Source organism: Chanos chanos, chromosome 9 (assembly GCF_902362185.1).
Source record: "Chanos chanos chromosome 9, fChaCha1.1, whole genome shotgun sequence".
NCBI classification, from domain to species: Eukaryota; Metazoa; Chordata; class Actinopteri; order Gonorynchiformes; family Chanidae; genus Chanos; species Chanos chanos.
The window spans coordinates 29,666,737-29,692,051 of NC_044503.1; the positions used below are offsets into that span (position 1 = coordinate 29,666,737).

Genomic DNA, 25,315 nt, shown 5'->3' on the forward strand with positions numbered 1-25,315 from the left:
ATTCCCCTGTGTTCTAGAGTCCTGTTCCAAGTAATCCATCTGAGTTTTTTTCCTTGTTGGACTGTGTGATGTTTTTGCCTAAAGAAATGTTTTTGTTTGCCTTTTTGGACTGAACCTGTTTTTCTCCTTTTGGACCAGTTTGCTTGTTTTTTGTAAAGATATTTTGCCTGAGTTTTTTCCCCCATTTGATCTCTTGTTTTTTCCCTTTTTGGATTGAGCTGTCTCTTTTGGACTTGAGTTTTTTAGTTAATTAAAAAACCTTTTGAGATCAAACCCACACTCAAGTGTCTGTCTCTGCAACTGGGTTCACCCTAGTCCTGGGTGGGACGTTCACTGGGTACCTGTCTTCTGCCCTGGCAACCTGGGTTCGAAGCCCACCAGGTCCAGCATTGTGACACTAACACTTATACAGCTTCCTTGCATAAGTCCTTTTTTTTTTTGAAGTCACACACACTAGGTACATGGGATGTTTATCCTCCTGAGAGAGGAGTTTGAGTTTCTCTCAGGTGAAAAAAAAAAACTCACACAGGTTGTTTATGGTAAGGTCAGGTGGAGAATCAAACATTCAGGAACTTCCCTTGCAAACTGCACTTTCCTGAAATCTCTTGCTTTGCCAGAATGACTTCAGGAAGACTTCAGAGATACCATGAATACACAACAGATGATGTCACAGAACACAACGAATCCTCCTTTGGACCATGGTCAACACACCCTCAGGAAACAGTCTCTGAAATGGTGGAGGGCTCAATGTCTATTTGAGTCGATTTACTGTTTTGTGTTGTCTTTGGAGGTGGCGCTGTCGCCTCACAGCAAGAAGGTTTCGGGTTCGGTTCCTGGCCAGGGTCCTGTGGAGTTTGCATGTTCTCCCTGTGTCTGGGTGGGTTTCCTCCCACAGTCCAAAGACATGCAGGTTAGGTAAACTGGAGACACTAAATTGCCCCTAGGTATGAATGTGTTTGTCTGTATGTCTGCCCTGAGATGGACTGGCAATGCGTCCTTTCGCCCTATGAGCACTGGGATAGGCTCCCCCCTGCGACCCTAATCATGATAAGCGGCTTAGATAGTGAGTGAGTGTTGTCTTTGGAGACTTTAAACTTTGATAACAAAACATGTTTACTGTTCATTGTGTTGTAGTTTGTCTCTGCTTTACTCTGTGTCCATGGAAACCTGGCCACATACAGAAATGGAATTATAGTTTCAGGACAGTTTGGGGTTTCAGTGGAGTGAGTGTTGATATGAAAATAGGCTTTAACAAACACCTCTGAGATGCTCACAGATGAATTAGCTGAGACTAGCTGTGTGGTGATTGTATTCTTCTATCTATATTACAAATACTTTCTCTTGCTCTCTCCCTCTCTCGCTCTCTCTCACTCTCTCACTCTCGCTCGCTCTCTCTTGCTCTCTCGCTCTCTTGCTCGCTCTCTCTCTCTCTCTCTCTGACACACACACATTTTCTCTGTCCAAAGATGATTCCAGTCACAGTGTTTCTGCACCCTGTTGCACAATCAGGATACAGACAACAGAGAGATTCAGTTTTTCCAGCTCTTCACAAATCTGACCACAGCATATTTTACAGGTGATCGAAAGATGATGTATAGTTATGTGGAAGATGAATGAAAGCAGTTATCTCGGTGTTTTACAAGGTTTATAAAGAGACTTCAAAACAGAATGATAAGAGACTGTTCACTCTGGCTTATAGAAAGTGAAATTGAACTTGATTTAAACTTGAATCGTGACAAGAAAGGATCTCATAGAAAAATGGCCTGTAAAGCTTCAGTGTCAGAAGAGGATTTCTCCTTTCCTGTGTGCTGTGACATCTTTATAGATCCTGTTGTCCTGTCATGTAGTCACAGTGTGTGTAAAGTCTGTCTGCAGCAGTTCTGGGATAAAAAAGGATCACAGGGGTGTCCTGTTTGTAGAAGAACATCATCGAAAGATCAGCCTCCTTTTAACCTACCTCTAAAGAACCTGTGTGAGACTTTCTTACAGGGCAGAAGTCAGACATCTTCATCAGGGTCTGAGAAGTTCTGCAGTCTGCAAAGTGAGAAACTCAAACTCTTCTGTCTGGAGGATAAACAGCCTGTGTGTGTTGTGTGTCAGACTTCAAAAAACCATAAAAACCATTAATTCTGTCCAGTAGATGAGGCTGCTCATGATAATAGGGTAAGACAAATACTGTGACAATTAAACACTAGTGGTTTTTCTTTTTTTTTTTTGCTTAAACCTGTAGACAAAGAAATAATATTTATTTTAAAAGATACTGAAAATTTGGGAAAACAACATCTCTTCTTACAGAAAATAAATATATTGTTTAGTACAATGCTTTAAAATTTGTGGACAAATGAAATCAAGACATTTAGGGTGTTACATTGTATCGCTATTTAAAAGGTGGTATTTGGTAAAATATGAAATAATACATATTATATGAAACAGAACAGTTAGTAGTAATAAAATTTACAGAATCAATTCGGTCTACTGGTGGCACAGTGGCGCAGTGGGTATCTTTCATCTTTATAAAAGGTGAGGATTAATATGATTGGCTGTTTCTTTAAAATGTGATATATGAGATGCAACTTGAAAATCGCTAGTAATATGTTTGCGAATGTGTGATGAATCTGGTGACAGAGGCAGACTACAAATGCTGCTGTTAACACAGTGCGTGAACACATACGGGAACCAGTTAGCTCAGAAAAAAGTTGGGACATAACCCCAGGTCCTGTGTGAACCCACTGCTGACGCATACTAATAGCTAGCGAAAATGCCAAGTTAACATTACTGACTTAAGTCCTTTCACTGAATGTTCCATGTTCAGTTTCTGTTTTCCGCTTTTTTAAACACTGAACTGGTATACTTGCTTAATCACGATGATGATGATGATGATGGTGATCGTGAAAAAGATAATAAAACACTATAATAGTTTCTGATTCACAGAAAACACACACGCACACACACAGCTGTGTCAGAACACTGCCATGCTGTTTTTGGGGGGGGGGTTGTTAAATAAAAAAATGAAAATGAAAGTGGCTGTCATTTTGTTGATTCAACTGTGTTTCTATAGGCTCTGTAGCATATTCCACAAACCTTTGTATTCTACAGTTTCTACAAGCAAGTCAGTGCATTCAGTAGGTTGTTTCAGTGTCATTGGGTTCTGTAAATGCATTGTGGAAACAATACAACAATGCGTTGACATTAAAAAGAAAATGTACCTTTGAATTCTTAAGTATTTTTAAAGTACTCCAGTACTTTAACTCAAGTAAAAATTGGACTGAACAGCTTTAACTTGCATAGGAGTAATATTTGAGTATCGATACTTTGACTGAAGTAATGCAGTTGTTTACTTTGTCCACTTCTGCTGATAGTAAAGTTGGCTGTTTGGCTCCACAGAGAGGAGTAGGTGTCGAGGATTCAAACCTGTCTCACCAACTGTGAAGAAGACCTCTCTTTCTCACTTGATCCAGTCACTGACAACAATTAAGGTCACACTTTCCATGTTAGTTCACTCTTTTGTCATGTGAAGGTTTAACATGGTATGGCATGACTTCTTGTATGGTGTTGTGGTTGATATTTCTCAGAAAATAATATTGGAGTCAGAGATGTTCAGAGTTTAATGAGCTTCGAAGACTCCTTCTTTCGAGCGAGCTATTATATCTTTCTTTTCACATGCTCTTTGACCCTGAGGGCAATTATAACTTGTTTGCTTGGTTATAAAACAAGGCCTTAGGTCCTCGTGACTGTTTGCATCTGCACTTCCTTCACCCTTGTTTTTTCCCTTGTTATTACTGAATGCATTTGCAAGCTAGAACCACTCTCACTCATTCATTTTCAAGGCTGCTTATCCTGATTAGGGTCACAGGGGTTCATTGAATTTAAATGAGTTTTCATGTGATTCTAATGTACAAAAGAGAGAGAAAGAGAGAGAGAGAAATCAAGTGATCAGTGTACTTGTTTAAAGGTGCACAATATATTTATAGATATCTGAATGGGTTAAATCATCATAGCACAAACATCCAGCTTTTTATTATTTCTGTACAGGATTTCAGCACATCTCCGTGTCACACAATATATAAATATTTTCCTATCTGCTCAATATAGAGGGCTGCAAAACAAGAGGAAGAAATAATGAGGATTTATAATGGGTTTGTCTTGTTTGAATACACTATATCATATACAATGAATTAACATTTTTTAAATATTATCACTATTAGTACCTTTAATAAGACGTTATCAGTTAGTGACCAGCAGCTACAAGTCTGTCAAATGATAAAAGAAAAATAGAAAAACAAAAACAAAAAAAACCTAACCACCAGTGAAGAATGTATTGGCAGCTATAAAGCATTAGCCCTCCCATGGTTACCATTCATTCATCAAGGCTAAAGGAGGTAACATGCTCATACTATTCAGTACTATAGCATGTAGCTTTAGTGTCTGTGGACACTATGTCTTGTCTCACATCGCAGTAAGTGACATGACATAACATGTACAACATACAAGCACGCCCTTAATCCACAACTTTCTTTCATCATTCATGGTTTCCTGTTCTCCAGTGTTTCATAGACAAAACTAAATTGAGAACTAAACAAATAAAGTGTTTTGTTAATTTACAAGTTCTGAAGAGAACATAAATAACCACTAACCGTTTATTATTTTATGAAGTTTTAGCTAAAACTGAAAAAGCTTCGGAAGGAATTCACATAAATTTTGTTCTGTTCCACTGTTACAGAGTATTTCACTGGTAAGATCCTCAAAGGAGAGTGTTTGCAGCCACTATAGAAGTATGGAAAAACTCTTTCAGTAAATGAGCATGAGAAAGTGACCAAGTGCGTGTTATTTAGAGGGTCTGAGAATGAAAGCCTTCGTCTGTGCCAATCCAGCTCCACCCTGATCCTCTCTGGATTCTTTGGTACTGACAGGCAGGTATTCTTTCCCGCTAAGGCCTGTGACCAATACGTTCCATCCTTGTACCATAAACGCCACACGGCATTGTTAAAGAACAAGTTTCCCTTTCTTTGATTTGACTCTGTGGTAACACCCAAGGTCCAGTGTGTATTATCCCCAACATCAACATCCCAGCAGTGTGTCCCTGAGTCAAAGCCCTCAGAGGCCAGAACATAGGCATATTTATCAAATCTCTCTGGATTATCAGGAATCTGTTGTTTCTCATCACTGTATCTCACACTGGTCAGATCCTCAGACAGGATTAGTCGTGGTTCTGCAGTGTTGGGGTCCAGAATCACAGGAGCTGAAGAGAAGGAAAAGAAAAACCAGGAGAGACTGAATATACAGTGTATTAACATGTTTACTGTTATATGTTAATATGTTTATATGTTTATACAATCACATACTAAAAGAACTTGTTTGATGATGTGGACTGTAAATATAAACATGTAATATGCATTTATCATATTTGCATTTCTGATAAATTCGACTGATTAAAATGACTTCATCTTGACATTTCACCTATGCCATTACATCTGCATGATCACAAGAGTTCATTTGACTATAACCAAATAAACATCTGATAATAAGTTTAAGAGAGTGAACAAACAATGTTTACAAGAAAAAATCATTACAAGTCAATGATCTTTTGACCCCCCCCCACCCCCCCCACCCCGTTTTTTAAGTAATCAAACTTACTGTATTGAACAATCTCCTGCATCTTCTCCCACACTCTGAACTTCAGGTTGCCCAGGTGCTTTGCCACATTGATCAGTGCTCCTGAAAGCATCTCTGGATCCTGCAGTGTGCACTGGATTCTGGAATAACATTCAGGAGTCAGTGCTGCTGTGAGTTTGGGTTCAGAACCACAGAAACAAAGAAGAACAGATGACAGCTCACTTACCTTCTCATCGTGTTTTCAAAGTTCTGGAAAAAAAGTTAAAAAATACTAAATTATTTTAGCAGTTATATCTTCAATATTTGAATATTTGTCAAGAATATCCGTGATGGATAGAGAGAGAGAGAGAGAGAGAGAGAGAGAGAGAGAGAGAGAGAGAGAGAAAGAGACACGCAGACAGACAAACAGGCAGACAGACTGACATGCATGCATTTCTCACTCACACTAGAACACTAGACTCACATAAAGCGAATATGAAGATATCAACTCTCAAACCAAGCCTAAACACATGGAATCAATCTGACATGAAAAATGAGTTACAGACGTACCAGAAGAAACAAGATGTTTTCATCTTCTATTTCCTTTTTTGTGGTTTTGATTGTGTCTGAAAGAGATGTTATCTGTCTACTCATCTCCTCAATCTTCTCCTTCATCATCTGACTCTTCTGCTCCTCTTCCTCTCTCAGTGCAGTTATCCTGGCTGTCTCTTCAGCTCGTAGAAACTGGTGAAGTTTCTCAAACTCTTCCTTAATCTGTCTCTCTGTTTGGTGGACCTGGATCTTTAACACCAGCATTTAGAGCAGATTCAGAAAACATTTCAGTAATTATTTTTTTCTGTAACACATTGTGAGATGTTGCGACTAAACATTTATTTCTCGTTACTGAGCCAGTCTTACCTTATTGTGTTTAACTGTATTCTCACAAGTTCGTTTGATTTTTCTAAAGATCTCCAATTTCTCCTGTAGGGGCCTCAGGGCGGTCTTCAATTCCTCCTGGAAAAAAAGCACCATTTCATCTTGGCTTGTCATTGCCATCCGGCCGGTTTGATGCTTATCTCATATGTGTTATTTGTAAATACTCAAAAACGTTTCCATTTTAGCTCTTTTTATTTTGGATAAAAGTGGATGAAAATCATTTACAAAAATACCTTGTATAACAGGGTATTTTTACCCTGTGCATTATTTCTTACCCTGTAACTTACTATTCACTCTTGTACAATGAAAAAATAGACTAACATGATTCTGTCAAGCCTTAACACAAATTTTTAATATGAATAATTTTATATAATATGTATTAAGTCATATGTAACTTCAACCCAAACACAAAGTTTTAAACTGTGATACAACACAACACTCTAGGTGTATTGATCTCATTGTTCCACAGATTTTAAAATATTGTACTAAACACTATATTGATTTTTTGTATGTAGAGATGACATTTTCCCAGTTTTACAGTATATTCTAAAATAAATATCATTTCTTTTTTTTTTATACATTTAAGCGAAAAAAAAGTTTAATTTTCACAGTAATTTTCTTACCCTGCTATCATGTGCAACTTCCTCTACTGGACGGAATTTGTGGTTTGTGTGTTTATCTGAGGTCTGACACACAACACACACAGGCTGTTTATCCTCCAGACAGAAGAGTTTGAGTTTCTCATTGTGCAGAGTACAGAACTCCTCAGACCCTGATGAAGATCTCTGACTTCTCTCCTGTAAGAAAGCCTCACACAGGTTCTTTAGCACAAGGTTACTGGGAGGATCTGGTCTTGATGATCTTCTTCTGCAAATGGGACACTCCTTGGAAACTTTACTATTCCAGAACTGCTGCAGACAGACTTTACACACGCTGTGACTACATGACAGGACAACAGGATCTTTGAATATGAAATAGCACACAGGACAACAGAAATCCTCTTCGAATATCGATAATTTAGAGGCCATTTCCAAAAACTTGCGTTCCCTCTTTGTTATGGCTTTTATTGTCAGCAGCACACAGGTATAAACAGGCTGATCTCTGAGGTTCTGGAAAGGTTGCTTTCCTTTCTTCCTTCAGTTAAAATAGGACAAAGGGACAAAGGGAGGGGCTTAGGTAGAGGAATGTTCTCGCTGACTGAGGTTGAAGTACAATCATCTCTCTCTCTCTCTCTCTCTCTCTCTCTCTATCTCTCTCTTTCTCATTTTCCATTAGCTATTAGATATGTGTATGCTCAGAGGTCAGCTATACCACATTACACACATTACAAATATTGTAATTGTAACTGGGGTAAAGAGCAAATTGGGTTGTATTTAAGTCCTGGGTGACAGGTAAATACTAATGTAGTTGGACTGGTTAATGAATAAATACACATGTGGTAGGATTGTGCAATGGGTAAATGTACACTTTACTTTGTTTTTTTTTCTTTTCTTCATCATAAAGACCAGTGTACAGAATCTTGCATTTTTTTGGGCTTTGAGAGTTTATCTATGATATTATATTTTATTTCATAATATTAATCTTTTCATGTAATGTGTGACATATGTATATTTCATGCAAATTCTGGGTACTGCAGAAATCATTCTGGGATAATGTTATGTAATTTAGTCATATATTGTTTTATGTCACAGATGCTGAAATGAGTCATGCAGTTTAAGTCCTATGACACCCAGTCTCAGAGACATATTTAAAGACTTCAACAAATAACAGGATGTTATGACCCTGGGTCATAAATGTGTATTATTTTGTGTTGCTGTTGTTTTTCTCCCCCTGCCTGTGTGTGGTGCTGTTTCCTCCCCTGTCTGTTGTGTTTTCCCGTATGTCTCTCTGTGTCTTTAATGTGTTGCTCTGCAGGTGGCGATCGGGGATTGGCCCACGGTTGACGGCGCCGGTTTTAAAAAGATGCGCCATCCAGATGCCGGTTGCCTCTCGTTTGTCCTGGCCACTTTGACCGTATCTGTTCGTTTGTGATTTGATAATTCGTTGTGTGTGTTGCAGAGAGATTCGTTGTATCGTTTGTAAAGCTTTATTTGTGTGTTGGTGATTTTCGTTGTGTGATGTTTTGGTAGACCTTTGTTGTAAAATATTGTAGATAATTTTTGTATTAACTGTTCGGGTAGTGGTAGGGGGTGTGAAGCCATTTTTGTTCGCTCCTCTTTTCTCCTGTTTTTCGTTAGGGAGTTAGGGAAGTTTTCTGTATTTTCTTTTCTTTTATTTTTGTGAAATAGTTTATTTAGTTTGTAAAATATAGATTGTTTTGTTTGTTGTTTTGGCCGTGCTCACCCCCGAAGCTTTTTACTACCACTTGTAAATAAATCACTTTTTGGATTGTAATTCGTAGGCATGGGTCATCACTGGGTACAGGAAAAGGGGGGGTCACTTTTGTTATGCTTGGTAACCCCTAGGCTGGGCATAACACCTTTAGTGTAGAAACATTCCTTTTCATATTTGAACACATTCTTACGAACACACTGCACTGTAATCTTCACCACATAGTTATACCAGTGGCTCTTAAGTCAACCCTGATAACAGGGAATATTAATATAGTAGAGAACAAGGCTCTCGTTTACTCTCTCATTTACTCTCTGTGTACTTTTACATGTTACATACAGCTGAGTCTGATGAGGACATGTTAACCATACAGGTTATTTGTTTTGAGTGGATATAAAAATTTGATTTCTTCAATCTGTGTGGGGAGAGTTTGAAAATTTACCAGGAATTTTCTCTAATGATGCTTCAATGTCTCTTCCAGCCCAAGACACAACTGGACAGAAAGCCAGAATGAAATCACACTCTTCCACTGACTGGACCTCAGACAGACATTGTATTTCCCTCTGGAGTTTTCTCTCGAATTCCTCGTGGGCATTTAGAGTTTTTCCACAGACAATGGTGAAGTATTTTAACCCTGTAAGGACCACAGTTGTAAAATCAAATACATCACTTTTAGCTATCCTAAAAAAAAAAAAAGAATGTTTTTTTGTTGTTGCTGTAGTTTTTTTTTTTTTTTAAAGACCCCATTTATATAGTCAGTGGGTCCTATTGTTCAGCATTGCAGTGCTGTTGGATTGTAAATGTGTATATACTGTATTTGTTCAGACAATGTGAATATAAATACAGAAATTCTTCTCCCAACTAGACCCAACATTTCAACATTACATCATTTTCCCAAAAACTTAGTAAAACATAATAAAATTGAAAATCCTTTAATTTCTGCATCACAGGCCTCCTACAACAACATCTGAAACTTCTTTCTTTGCTCATTTTTATTTGGATTAGGTTTAACTTCTCTCCTCCGGACTTCAGAAAAATCAACATTCGTTCATATTATGCTCATGTGGACTTACTCCCTTCAAAAAACAAACAAACAAACAAATCAGTTGTATTTAAAAAAAAAAAATAGGGAGAGATTGAATATTCAGTATGTTTACATCCTTGTATTGTTATTAATTTATCTTCACTGATTACTGAGAATCACAGTAAAGTGTTAAACAGTACTACACTTTGATAAGTTGTGTGTGTGTGTTGGATTGGCTGTGTGTGTTGTATTAGTTATATGAGTTGTATTACTGCTCTTTGCTGTATTAGTTTGTGTGTGTTGTATTAGTTGTATATTGAGAGTTAGGTTAACACTCAGATTCTCCTCTTATTCCACTACATTACAATCCTGGATTAAATCCACTTTGTTCAGTCATAAGTGGCATTTGTGTCTATAATGTATTTGACTCACTGTGTATGGTTTTATTTTAAGATGAGGTGTGTGGTGTCTGTGTTTTAAACACCTGCAGTAATTTCTGGTTTCCTCACGTTTGTGTTTTGATCTGTGTGTTGTGTTTCATACTGCCATATAAATTCCTGTCTTTTAATCACTAGAGTCCTAAAAGGAAACATTTTAAAAAAGGAAAAACACAAGAAATGGGACTGTGACAAACCACTGTCACATGACAGTGTCAGTGTGTGTGTGTGTGTGTGTGTCTGTCTGTCTGTCTAATATTCCACAGTTTTATCTGCCAGTTTTTCTTTTTATTCTATACTGAGACCAGTCTTTCATCCTATATTCAGACCAGTACTTGATGAAAACTGTAAGAAAGTGATCATAAATACATGAGCAATACGCATCACTGAATGACTTATTAAATCTTTTTCATTTTTTTTTCTTTTTGTCTAAATATCTATCACATAAACTCACTGTATCTTCTCCCAGACTCTGAACTTCAGGTTGCCCAGGTGCTTTGCCACATTGATCAGCGCTCCTGAAAGTATCTCTGGGTCCTGCTGTGTGCACTGGGTTCTGGAATAACATTCAGGAGTCAGTGCTGCTCTGGGTTTTGTATCACAGATAAAGAAGAGAGTTAAGAGACAGGTTACTTACCTTTTCTTTGTGGCCTCAAAGTTCTGTGAAAAGAGATTATAAATAAATAAATGCCTTGATCATCAGGTATCAACAGAATGTTTAGGATTTATTAGAAAGAGAGAGAGAGAGAGAGAGAGAGAGAGAGAGAGAGAGAGAGAGAGAGAGAGAATCAAAAACAGACTGTACCAGAAAATGTGAGACCTGTGTAGGTTCTTACTTTAAGGAGCAAAATGTCTTCAGCTTTTATCTCCTCTTCTATGGCTCTGATTGTGTCTGCGAGAGAGGAAATCTCTCTACTCGTCACCTCAATCTTCTCCTTCATCATCTGACTCTTCTGCTCCTCTTCCTCTCTCAGTGCAGCTTTCCTGGCTGCCTCTTCATCTCGTAGAAACTGGAGAAGTTTATCAAACGCTTCTGTAATCAGTGTCTCAGTGTGTTCAGCCTGAGTCTGAAATGAGCAGGGGCGGTTTGTTCCTTTGGGCGATCGGGCGCCGCACCGCCAAAGAGGGAAAGAGAGGGCTTTTTTTCTATTACGTTCTACTGCAATGTTACAGTAGCTGTGACTGTTTTAGACAGTTTGTCCAGCCTATGAATATCATAGTCTAGAGCCAATCAGCGTCACTTCATTTTTCGTGGAGTACCGCCCCGTTTTTGGGCGATTTCAGTCTGATTGAAAATCGCCCAGATTTCTCTGATAGACTCTCATGTTAAGGCATTTATTTTTAACTGCAGGCACTGCAATGCAATCTGTATGGCTTCCGGGAGGGCTTACACTAACGTGCTTTGGTCATACGTAACGTTGTGTAGGGATCACCGGGGCAGCCAGCAAACTTGTCAACATGGCTTATGCTGGCCCAATTTCTCTTAATGACTCGATCGTGTCATTAAGAGAAATACCGTTTATGTGTTTATGTTTTTGTTTGTGTGTAGATCACGTTAGCAGTGTTGATAATTCACCGATGTCGGAAAGCATTTCGCATGCTTAGTAAAAAACGAACTCTTAATTGTGGTCTTGTATTAAATTGGTAATTAAGTCGGGGATAACGGTTAACGAGACGTAGGCAAACTTAGCATAGAGTTGCAGTGTGGCGAACTGGCATTTCACATGCATAGTACCAACAAGCTCAGAATGGCCTTTTAGGAAGAACAGACATTGTATTTTGTTACCTCGGTAAATTGTGGTGTTGTGTTAATTTGGTGGTTGTCAGGGATGAAGGCTGACGAACTGTCCAGATACGGAAATACTGGACGTGGTGCAGGGAAATCCCGCTTCAAGTTGTGGAGTTTGCTCAGCCAGTGTCTTTCACTATGCTTTTAAGGCTATTCATTTACGCCTGCGTGTGTTCAAAGGAAATGTTAATCTAAAAAAAGCTCAGCTGTTCGTGGTACTACTTTTGGCAGATTGCTTGGTGCACGTAAAAAAGATTCTGTTGAGAATAACAGACTGTGACATTTTGTCTAGCCTTTGAGTTGGCCTTGCATGGACATAGTAAGAGTGAGAGCTTGAAAAGAATTAAAACTTTTCTGAGAAACACCATGACCCAGGAGAGGCTGAATGCATTGGCCATTCTGTCAATGGAAAAGAGACTGGTGACTGAGATGACTGACTTTAACCACAGTCATTGAGAAACCAGAAGGAAAGGGGAGCAAAACTTATGTTTAAGCAGGACTATTGGCCAGTGTTGAGGCAACATTACAGTGTGTTGTGTTGTTTTTACATTTGTCTTTTTTGGCTAGGAAGTGCTTCAGTTTGTTTGTGACTTGTCCGACACGACTCACGAAATGTCTGGACTTTTGTTATGGATCTGTCATGACAGCTTAGAAATATCTTTGTGGAGCTTCACTCGGTTTATCTGACCACAACGTTGTGTATTTGGTTCCCTGAAGAGAAACAAGCCGGAGCGACGTTTAGTTCCAGTCCGGTCTGGTCGGAGGAGTCTATTCAATGTCTCCAGGACTGTTATAGCTGCACGGTCTGGGGCTTCTTTAAAATTGTCTGTGTCGATCTTGATGAACTCACAGAGACTGTGTCAGCATATATCATCTTCTGTGAGGATTTAGTCATCCCCTGGAAATCAATTTTCATTTATTCAAATAATAAACCATGAGTCTCAAAGTTATTATTATATTCACTGTCGGTGGAGTCAATGACCCTCCTGGGGCCCTTGGCCAGTATTTACCATCATGATACCACACAAAACAGACACCAGTGTTAAAGAATGTCTCTCCCTTCCTCTGGTTTGACTCTGTGGTCCAGTATGTACTGACTTTATTTCCTTTTTACAGTCAGGATGTGTCAGTGGGTGGAGCTCAAATAAAGGACAGAGACATGAGCAGCCCTACACAAAATTAAATAAAACATAAATATGTCAACAGTATGGCGATGGGAATCAGCCATATCTCTTCTGCTGGAGGTCCAGTGATGACCATTCACATACAGAATGCCCCAGACGTAAGAAAGAAAGAAAGAAAGAAAGAAAGAAAGAAAGAAAGAGACAGCCGTGTGTAGGGTTAAACAAGACGTGTTCCAAAGCTGAACTGTGTGTGTTTTTGTTTATCTCTGTGTCTTGTTTGCCTGAATTCATTGATATTCAAAGTGTTATACTTATCTTTCATCTTAAATTTCAGACACTGTCTGAAAAGTGCTCAGACATCCTGTGTCAGATACCCTAGGGAAAGTCTGAGTTGTTGTTAGAGATGCACTGTTACCTGTTTTAGAGACTTTCTGCATGATGAATATGAATGTGTCCATGTGAACACAGTTGGGAATTAAGTGCCTTGTCCAAGGACACTTCAGCCATGGGTGTTTTCCTGCCGGTCCTGTGAATCGGACCGGCGACTTTTCAGTCACAAGGCTGTTTCTCTAACCATTGAGCCTATGGCTGCCCTACCTTATATAGGAGATTTAGTGTATGATAAACCTTCCTCATAATGAATATTTTGAAATAATAATTTATATGAAAAAAATATTATGCCATAAAAGTTGACTCTAAACAGAGACACCATCTATCAGATGTGGCTGTGCTCGGTCACTGTTAAACAACACTTCACTGGTAACATCCTCAGAAGAGAGACTTCACAGACACTACAGAAGTATGGACATACAGTCACAGTGAGTGTGTCAAACTGTCTATGAGTGTGTGCTCTGTATATGTGCATAGTTTTGTATGCGTGTGTCCTGTGTTTAACTGTGTATGTGTGTGTATTGTATGTGTGTATAACTGTGTATGTGTGTGTACTGTATGTGTGTATGTGATCCCCCTCATATTACATATTATTATAATACAATACAATTATTACATGAGGCAAATGTTATATATCACATTACTCATCCTTTATTATATATGTTCCACCCACAAATACATAGCAGGTACTGTATCAATGAATAACTGTTTGGAACCCCCCCCCCAAAAATCACTTTTACTAAAGTTAATCACTTTTACTAAACTCTCTCATCAACCACTGGCTGTTCTCAGATCAGCTGCATCATTCGTCTTAAGGAGGGTACACAGAGATCACAAGAGAAAGAATTTAACAGTTTGCTTGGGGGCAGTTTGGAAACTGGATGCATATACAAAACCAAGAGTCTGTATCCAAGATCAAGAGCAGGTGAAGAGAACAGATTGACAAAGACGGGTTTTGGAACAGAGGGACAGACTGGGGTTTTCAGACTAATGAACATTGACTTGACTTCAAAATGGGAACTTGGTTCAGGAACGGGTTCAGCCACGGAGTGGAACTAAGCTAACTAAGGTACTCTTAAGTAAGAAAACAAAGTAAAGACTTTACACAGGACCTACAGAAAGTCATGGCTGGATCAGACTTGATTAACAAAACCAGACGAAACAGATCATTCAGTGATTGAACCAAATGAAACGGGATGCTGACTAAATGAGGAAAAAGTGAAGGCTGACTGTCCATGGAGAAAAAAAAACTATATACAATGTCAAAATGAAAATCACCATACATTCAAACTGGGTTCATTACATAGAAAGCTTTATCAGTCTTCAACTGAATCCTGTCATCTGATTCCTATTCAGCTGAAACACTGTGGGTGGAGAAACCAAACATCCAACATATTTTCAGAAATATAAACATATTTACTTATTTTGTCACACCCTGGTTCTCTCTTTCCCCCTTTGATGGCTATTTTGTTAAATTAACACATGCATTTCCTGACTTCTTAGTTAGTGAATCATTAGTTCCACCTGTTCTCTGTTAGTCTAATCTTGTCCTGCTCTGTGTATATACTCCTGGGTTTCCCTTCTTTCTGGGGTTGGAATTGCATTGTCAACCTGTTTTGTATACAGGTTGAGTTTCCCTTATCCGAAATGTCTGGGACCAGACGTTTTTCAGATTTTGGATTATTTTGGATTTTGGAATTTTTGCATATACACACTGAGATCAGGGTTTCAGTTACCTGGTAATTATGCTACCGTTTTTTGCCTGGTAAAATTTATATAAAAAAACTATAAATTAATTAAAAAATTAAAAACTTCTCAGTCAAAATTTCCGGTAGTAATCCAAAACGTAGCTACAACGAAGGCTATTCCTAAACAGTAAGTGTGTGTTGACAGCAAAACAGCCTATTAACAGCACTGCAAGCTGCAAAGACACACTGGACACGTCTGATTTCAAGTCGGCAGCGAAGGAGTTTGAGACGTTACAGGTTACAGATGTTTCGTAATAGGGTACATTTTAGCAGCTAATGCTGAGCTTTTGCTCAATCTAATTTTCCACTTTTGGCGTCATGTCGGCGCTCAAAAAGTTTTGGATTTTGGAACATTTTGGATTTTCGGATTAGGGACACTCAACCTGTACATATTACAACTTGGTTCTCCTGAACTGGGATTACTGAAGTATTATGTGATGTCTGAACACTTTATCGGCTTTCTCAGTTTAACCTGTGTTTAAACAAGGCTTTTTCAACATTACATAAACATATTTTTTTCTACTTTTAAGTTTGTAAAAGAATAATTATTTACTCAATAAAGTGGTATTAGATCTGTATATTGCCTGTTGTTTGTCATAGAAGGTTTTGCAAACAAATTCATTATAATTCCCTTTATGTAGATTTACTATTGAATACTACTAATGAATACTACTACTATTCCTAATGAATATCGGTCAAAAATATTGGCTGAATATTGGTTATTGGCCACCCTAACCCATTAGATATCGATATCGGTATTGGCCCTAAAAATGCATATCGGTCGACCCTTACTCAAAACAGACACCTTCAGAGATAAGACACTGGAGCGCCTCAAATTAGATTTTGTGTGTAGAGTGAACGTCAAGCTCAAACGCAATGTCCAATGTGTCCAATCAGAGAACACCCTGGATCCACTGTCAGTGTTGAGATAATGTGATGGAGGATTCTGTAAAGGATTGCACTGTCTTTGATTTGTGTTTGAAATTAAGAATAATTGTAATTAAGAATGCAAGGCAGGGGTAATAAACTGACAGCTTGTTTTCTCAGTGAAAAACTCTCTAGACTTTAATGATAGCACTGTGTTTTTGTTTTCTTTCTTTTTTTTTTTTTACTTACGTTTCTGTAGCTGCCGAGTTCTCAGAAACTCTCACATTCTTCTGTTTTTCATCCACCTTTCTAAGCCTTGGATATTTTTCACACAACTGCAAGGAACATTTCTAAGTCAGGCTTCAAAGTGTTGTAGTAAAAGAACCATGAATTTACTGAAATCAGTTCAAATAATTTTAATTTGACTCAGGTAATATTCCAATAGTTTTAGGCACAGGTGTTAATTTAACAGTTGACACCCTGAACAGATCTAGTATTACTGTGTCTACTTCCAACCAATGTACGTCATCTTACTACCTCAAAGCTTTCATGAGGGGCTTGTTAAGAATCCAAATGTAAGGGACTATAAACTTCTTTCTTCATGGCATAAAATATTTTCTAGAATTGATCATGTTCTTATTTCTGCCGCCTAGCTGAAATCAGTTTTTGTTATGGAAATCCTACCTATGTTTATATCTCATCGTTGTCTGCTCAAAATCATCATATCTAAATCCCATTTTCAGCTCGTTTCTAACGATGCCGCTTCAGTGTTTTCCCTCTTCAGGATGAAACTTTTTTAGAACATATCCAAAAGAAAACCCTTCAATTCTTTTTGGATTTATCTTGCTAAACGCATCCTCAAATGTAAAACTTCGTATTCTTTGGGAATCCACAAAATGTGTAATTAGAGGCAGCTGTATATTATATTTCTCTAAAATAGCTGCAGCCCGAAAAGGGAAAATTAGCTCACTACAAAAATACAATCCAACAAAAAGAAACAATGCAGAAGCATCACTATGACACTGTTAGAGATTAAACCTTAGAGTCCTTAAAGGTGGAATATAAGGATGCAACAAGTATATGGGCAGAGTTTTTATTGCTCAGAAGTGGACATTATGAGCAGTCAGACAGACCAAACTGACTTCTTGCGTTACGACTCAAGTAGTCAGAATGTCATGCCTCGGTGGATGCTGTCAGGGACTCGTCTGGCATTGTCTTTACACATCCTTCTCTTTTTAACAATGTTTTTAGTGACTTCTGAACGTTACAAGTCGGAGGCACTTGACGATCTTACAGATATGATTGCATTTATGGACCCTCTGGACCTCCTATCTCTCTAAACAGCACAAGCCAAGCAATAGGATGCCCCGATCATTTTGGAGGAATTGAAATTAACTGCTGCCTCAATGAAAAGACACAAATAAGTGGGTGGGACACCCCCAGAGCTACTTCTAGAGATCTGGGACTTGGTTGGACTTTTGTTGCTTAATTTTGTTCAAGACTTGCTGTTCACTTGTCTTTGTTTAACATTGAATCATTAAAAAGTAATTTAAAAGTAGCATTAAAATAAAAAATAAGGAAACAGACAATTGTAACAAATAATGTTTTGCAGACAGTGTGGACGAACTGTGAGCAGAGGGAACTAATAGAGTCAGAGTAGTATCTCTTGCATATATTTCCAATTTACTGTAGTCAATCAAGAAATGCTGCAAATGCAGATACAAAAAGGCAAACTGTCCCATTGCTCTTTGTCATTTTATAATGATGCTACTGGGACTGTATGTTATCAGATAACTTTTCCTCTCTTAAACATACAACACACTAACATTAGCATGGAGACCAAATCCTTTAAGCCATTAGCGGTCTGTGTAAAAGCTTTGTAAAATGATTAGATTCCATAGTCTTTGATTTGTGAAGTTTGAAATGAATTTTTAATTAAGAATACAAGGGGTAAGATACTGACAGCTTGTTTTCTCAGTGAAAATGTTTCTAGGCAGTAATGCGAGCACTGCTTTTTTTTTTTCTTGTACTTACATTCCTGAAGCTGTCAAGTTCGCAGAAACTCTCACATTCTCCTCTTCCTCATCCTCCATCTTAAGACTGGGGTATTTTTCACACAACTGCAAGGAACATTTCTCAGTCAGGCATCAAAGTGTTGTAGTAAAGGAGCCATGAAATTACCAAAATCTTTTCAAATAATTTCAGTTCAAATCATAATTAAGCTTATTTTAGTTTTCAGTCTGACATATACACTTACAAATGAAGAATTTTGATTTTATTTTCCAAACCTGTTGCACACAGTGATGGAGAGCGTCACTGTTCTTTTGACATGTCGGTAAGCCGTAGTCCTCATGGAAAAGACAGTCAACAACAGTGAACACATTTCTCTTTTCCACACATCTTCTACTGTCTGGTACAACTGCCTCTGTATTAATAGTGTGGTGGAACACCACTAGAACAGCCGGTTTATTTACTGTTAAAAATAAAGAAACTCATTTTAGAGTTAAAGGAAATTTTTCAAGGCTAAATGTTGTTTCATTTAGTGTAGAACCATTCCTTTTCATATTTGAATACATTGTTATGAACACACTGGTATGAACACGTTACACTGTACCAGTGGCTCTTAAGACAACCCTGATAACAGGGAATATTAATATAGCAGAGTACAAGGCTCTCATTTACTCTCTCATTTACTCTCTGTGTAGTTTTACATGTTACATACAACTGAGTCCGATGAGGACATGTTAACCATACAGGTTATTTGTTTTCAATAAGGATGTACCATCTGGATGTAAAATCTGACTCCTTCAATCTGTGTGGGGAGAGTGTGAATATTTACCAGGAATTTTCCCCAGTGCTGCTTTAATGTCTGTTCCAGCCCGAGACACAACTGGACAGAAAGCCAGAATGAAATCACACTTCTCCAGTGACTGGACCTCAGACAGACATTGTATTTCCTTCTGGAGTTTTCTCTCGAATTCCTTGTGGACATTTAGAGTATTTCCACAGACAATGGTAAAGTATTTTAAGCCTGTAAGGACCACAGTTGCAAAATTTTAGCTATCCTCAAAAAAAAAAAAAAAAGGAATGTATTTTTGTTGTTGCTGTATAGTTAGTGGGTCCTATTGTTCAGCCTCGCAATGCTGTTGGATAGTGAATGTGCATATACTGTATTTGTTCAGACAATGTGAATATAAATACAGAAATTCTTCTCCCAACTAGGCCCAACATTTCGACATTACATAATTTTCCCAAAAACGTAGTAAAACATAAAAAAAAGAAAACCCTTTAATTTCTGCATCACAGGCCTCCTACAACAACATTTGAAACCTCTTTCTTTGCTCATTTTTATTCGGATCAGGGTTAACTTCTCTCCTCTGGACTTACTCCCTTCAGAAAAATCAACATTCGTTCATATTATGTTCATGTGGACTTACTCCCTTCAAAAAACAAACAAAAAACAAACAAACAAACAAACAAACAAACAAACAAACAAATCAGTTATATTAAAAAAAATGGGGAGACATTGAATATTCAGTATGTTTACATGCTTATACTGTTATTAATTTATCTTCACTGATTACTGAGACTCACAGTAAAGTGTTAAAGAGTACCACACTTTGATAAGTTGTGTGTGTGTTGTATCGGTTGTGTGTGTCATATTAGTTATATGAGTTGTATTACTGCTCTTTTCTGTATTAGTTTGTGTGTGTTGTATTAGCTGTATATTGAGAGTTAGGTTTAATCTGGTCAAACACTGATATTCTCCTCTTATTCCACTATGTTAGACCCCTTGATTAAATCCACTTTGTTCAGTCATAAGTGGCATTTGTGTCTATAATGTATTTGACTCACTGTGTATGGTTTTATTTTAAGATGAGCTGTGTGGTGTCTGTATTTTTGACACCTGAAGTAATTTCTGGTTTCCTCACATTTGTCCTGTGTTTTGATCTGTGTTGTGTTTCATACTGCCACATACATTCCTATCTTTTAATCACTAGAATCCCAAAAGGAAATATTTAAAAAAAGGAAAAACACAAGAAATGGGACTGTGAGAAACCACTGCCACATGACATTGTCAGTGTGTGTGTGTGTGTGTGTCTAATATTCCACAGTTTTAACTGCCAATTTTTCTTTTCATTCTATACTGAGACCAGTCTTTCATCCTATATTCAGACCTGTACCTGATGAAAACTGTAAAAAAGTGATAATAAATACATGAGCAATATGTATTACTGAATAACTTATTAAATCTTTTTAATTTTTTTCTTTTGTCTAAATATCTATCACATAAACTCACTGTACTGAACAATATCCTGCATCTTCTCCCACACTCTCAACTTCAGGTTGCCCAGGTGCTTTGCCACATTGATCAGTGCTCCTGAAAGCATCTGTGGATCCTGCAGTGTGCACTGGGCTCTGGAATAACATTCAGGAGTCAGTGCTGCTGTGAGTTTTGTATCACAGAAAAAGAAGAGAGTTAAGAGACAGGTTACTTACCTTTTCTCTGTGGCCTCAAAGTTCTGTGAAAGAGATTATAAATAAATAAATGCCTTGATCATAAGGAATCAATGGAATGTTTAGGATTTATTAGAAAGAGAGTGAGACAGAGAGAGAGAGAGAGAGAGAGAGAGAGAGAGAGAGAGAGAGAGAAAATCAAAAACAGACTCTACCAGAAAGTGTGAGACCTGTGTAGGTTCTTACTTTTAGGAGCAAAATGTCTTCAGCTTTTATCTCCTCTTCTATGGCTGTGATTGTGTCTGAGAGAGAGGAAATCTCTTTACTCATCACCTCAATCTTCTCCTTCATCATCTGACTCTTTTGCTCCTCTTCCTTTCTCAGTGCAGCTTTCCTGGCTGTCTCCTCATCTCGTAGAAACTGGTGAAGTTCCTCAAACTCTTTTCCAATCTGTGCATCTGTGTGTTCAGCCTGAGTCTGAAATGAAATAAAACATTAAAATATTTTTAATATCACTGTACACTGTTTGAATTGATTACTATTGTTAGAGAGACCTGCTCTGTTGATTTACTTAGGTTATTTTGCTTTTATAAAATGTTCATAATGGTATTTGTGTGTCATATAAACATCGTAGGATTTTTAGCGAATTAACATTTTGTATGAAATTGTTGAATTTGTAACAATTATTCTCACCTTAATGCGTTCTGCTGTTTCATCATAGGTCAGACTGAGTTTTTTAAAGATCTTCCATTTCTCCTGTAAGGGCTCCAGTTTAGTCTTCAGTTCCTCCTGAAATAAATAAGTATATTTTTAGAAAAAGTGTCTGGTTTCCAGTTGGATTCCTTGAGAGTGTGCATGTGTGATATAATGACCATATCTCTGTTATTTGTACAATCATCTGACACACACACACATCGACGAGATCTGACCTGATCATCTACAAGTTCACTCCTCTATAGCATCAAAAATTCACCAGCTTGATATTGTAAAATTGATTACCACCAATTGTACTATTTCACATAACATGTATTACAGTTTTTTATGATTGCTTACACACTTGTTGCAGAATTTCGCTCATTCTGTCAAAACTCTACACACAAGTGAATGAGACACAACACTTGGAGACAAACATCTCACTTCTATGTCAAAATGAAACTCTGCAATCAAAACCCAACAATCCTTTTTCAAAATGGCATTTTTGCGACAAAATGATGCACACATGCACCATTTGAATTACTCTTTGAAAGCAGCAACAACACACTGATGTACTTTATACAAAACACTTCTGTCTTTCGTATTTCCTATACCTTTTTAATTTTCTCATCCAGGCTCCTGTGAAAGATTGTTCTAGTACAGTACATCTGCTCTCATTTCAATGAACCCACAAAAAAGAAAAGCTTCAGAACAAAAACAACATACCGCTTATTTTTTTTGCCATTGTAGGTTTTTACAACAACAACAACAAAACACAGCGAAAAATAGAATTGCAGTACAGTAATCAATACAATATGTTATGCTAAATAATTACAGTAAAATTACAGAGAAATAGTAAACAAAAATTAGTATTGTAAGGAACTGTAATGGATGGGGTAGATGCTTTATGGATCCCGCCCTCTGTCAGGGTCTGGCCACATCAGCTCGTTCACATCACAAGCAATGTCATCCCTGGCTGGGCAACAGGAAAAAAATATCATCTTGTATGCCATATCCAACCCTGGACCGACCCCACCTCAATGTCTCCATATGCCTCTCCCATTGCTTGCAGAAGAGTCAGGCTGACATGTGGTTGGTGGTCATTCACTTTCCAACGCCAAGCCGAAAAGAATTCCTCAGTAGGACTGAGAAATGGGGAGTAAGGGGGCAAGTATACAACTGTGAAGTTATTGTTGTTGGTGAACCAGTCTCGGACCAGAGCAGCCTGGTGGAAGCTAACATTGTTTCAGATCACAACAAACCTGGGCTGCTCTGGTCTGTCCAGTACAAGTATGTAGTGCATCCAGAAATGTGATTATGTGTGGTGTGTTGTAGCGACCTAGGGTGGCATGGTGATGGAGAACATCTTGCAGACTCCTTGCAGGAGCCCCCACTGACACCCCACCCCCACCAAAAGCTTAGCTGGGGTCTATTTGTACTGCTATGGCTCAGACTGATTGGTGTACAATTACTGTACAAGTGATTTCATGTGTGTTTGGGTGTTGCCAATTTCAGGTATGTTTTGCATTTCTGATGCAAGTATTTTCCCAATGATTGCAAGAGGTTCATTCTTGAGCAATGTGTCTAATGTAAGAAACAGTGTGTAGTGTTTTGAAAACAGTGTGTTACAGAATTGCAAACAAAGAGCAAAGCAGAAAATGTGTTTGTAGTTTTGGTGCCTTTGTTTAAGACATGGTTGTAAAAGTTAAGGTTTTGGTACTTTTGTCTAGGCATTCTAGGCATTACACACTTCCAGTGTGTAAGCAATCAGCAAATACTGTAAGTCATACCTAACCCAAATACAACATTTAAATAGCGATACAACACAACACCGTAAGTGTGTTGATTTCATTGGTCCTGCCACAAAGGGAAACTAGGGCAGGACGCAAGTCCGAAGCTCAGAATGTATTTCGTAATGGCAGAGTACAAACAGAAATCAGGCAGAGAATAAACAGTCTCGAAGAACAAGCTGGACATAAACAGAAAAGAAATTGAGCTGGATTCAAACAGGAAACTCGTTTAGTCAAGTCAGATTTCGTCTAATGGAGTTCGACAGGCAGAATTTCATGCACACATCAGATGAGGACTTCGCAAAGAAAGTGCCAAACAGATCGACATGAGAGGGGGAGCAAATCAATGAAAACAGGAAAGAGAGATGAGTGATGATCAGTGATCAGTAGACCGACGACGCTGAGTGACTGAAGCTGGCATGGGAGAGGGCGAGATTGCTACAGTTCCACAAATTTTAAAGCATTGTGCTAAACAATATACTGATTTTCCACATGCAGAGATGTTATTCTCCCAATTTTTCTATATCTTTTAAACTTATTTTTTGTTTATGTATTTAAGCAAGAAAAAAAAAAATCATGTGTAGTGTTTAATAACCACAGTATTTGTCTTACCCTCTTATCATGTGCAGCTTCATCTACTGGACACAATTCATGGTTTTTGTGGTTTTTTGAAGTTTGACACACCAGACACACAGGTTGCTTATCATCCAGACAGAAAAGTCTGAGTTTCTCACTGTGCAGACTGCAGAGCTCCTCAGACCCTGATGAAGATCTCTGACTTCTCTCCTGTAAGAAAGTCTCACACAGGTTCTTTAGAGCCAGGTTTCTAAGAGGCTGATCTTTAGATGATCTTCTCCTACAGACAGGACACTCCTGTGATCCTTTTGTATTCCAGAACTGCTGCAGACAGACTTTACACACACTGTGACTACATGACAGGACAACAGGATCCCTGAAGATGTCACAGCACACAGGACAGGTTAAATCTTCCACTGATACTACAGCTTTAGACGCCATTTTCTTACAGCTCTTCCCCTGTAATGGCTCCTGCAAAAATCAAATTTACTTTCACTTTCTGACATTCAGAGTTAAAACAAACAGACTCACAACATTCTGTTCTTTATTCACTCCACTGACCCATTACAACATTAAGTAACTGATATCACTTATTTTCCAACTGCACAACATCATTTATTACTCACCTGTTGTGTTCGATCTTGTATAAAAATTTAACTGTAGTCAGATATACGAAGAACCAATAAGACTGCCGAGTAGTTCCTTCTGTCTGTAGTTCCTGAATGTAGATGGGGGTGGAGTTCAGCTTAATACTGATTCTGATTGGCTGTTTCCCTTGCCTGGTGGTGTCCAAAGGTCAAGGTAAGTGGAAGGACACTGTTTTTCTAAAATAGAAATTTAAATTTCAATTTGTTACTTTGTTATTGATGAACAGGTTTATCTGGCCTATTTAATAATTATATCTTCCTCCTGGTAATGATGGCTCGTACTTGTTAAGGTTATAATTTTTTTGACCAGCCAAAGGTTAAATGTTATCCTGATGTAAAACACCTGTATTGTGCAACAATCATTTTCTCACATCACACACACACTCCCAAAATAACTTTAGCTAGCTGACTTAGCAAAAATAAGCAAAGAGAGAAAAATAACAAAGGAACCATACAATTAAAATGTCATACATTTTCCGTGTTATTGCAGGGGGATTGATATTACAACAGCACTCAAGATTTTTCATTTTTCTCATTTTTAACCTCATTGTGATAAAAGACTGAATTAAGTGAAATAACACAGGGTCTATAGTCACGCTGAAATGTGTGTCCTACATCACCAACACTGACTGGATCAGGTGAAGTTGTGAAATTTTCTTAACATCTCAGACAAATTCTGAACACAGCTAATGGTGTTTTATAAGATGTGGAGTAATTAATGCCATTATTATAATGTTTTCATCAGTGTTTAAATCATGTTCTCCTTTCCTGTAGCCCAGACTCAGAGACAATGTTCAGCTGTCATAGAGATGAGTAGAGAACTGAAATAAACAGGATGACTTAACAATAAGAGTGTGTGTGAATGTGTGTTGGTATGTGTTATTTAGAGGATCAGAGAATGAGAGTTTTCTTT

At 37.9% G+C, this 25,315-nt stretch overlaps 1 protein-coding gene across 1 annotated transcript; it reads right to left on the minus strand.

The window, feature by feature from the left end:
• Positions 1–4,655: 4,655 nt before the first annotated feature.
• LOC115821602 (tripartite motif-containing protein 35-like) lies at positions 4,656–24,196 on the minus strand. The gene is made up of 6 exons (XM_030785410.1): positions 23,792–24,196; positions 21,390–21,485; positions 20,943–21,173; positions 10,958–10,980; positions 5,635–5,753; positions 4,656–5,239 (listed from the first exon to the last, which is right to left on the minus strand). Exons 1-6 carry the CDS (start codon positions 24,194–24,196, stop codon positions 4,656–4,658), a joined length of 1,458 nt encoding a protein of 485 aa, XP_030641270.1.
• Positions 24,197–25,315: the final 1,119 nt, after the last annotated feature.

What these genes read in the sequence shown, in the direction of transcription:
- LOC115821602 (XM_030785410.1), bottom strand. Translation starts at nt 24,196, where the DNA reads ATGGCGTCTAAAGCTGTAGTATCAGTGGAAGATTTAACCTGTCCTGTG. An exon ending in AAACAGCAGAACGCATTAAG is followed by an intron (nt 21,174 to 21,389) that starts GTGAGAATAATT and finishes ATTTCATTTCAG; the next exon opens with ACTCAGGCTGAACACACAGA. An exon ending in GCAGGAGATTGTTCAATACA is followed by an intron (nt 5,240 to 5,634) that starts GTAAGTTTGATT and finishes CCTTCTCTTCAG; the next exon opens with CTCCTGTGATTCTGGACCCC.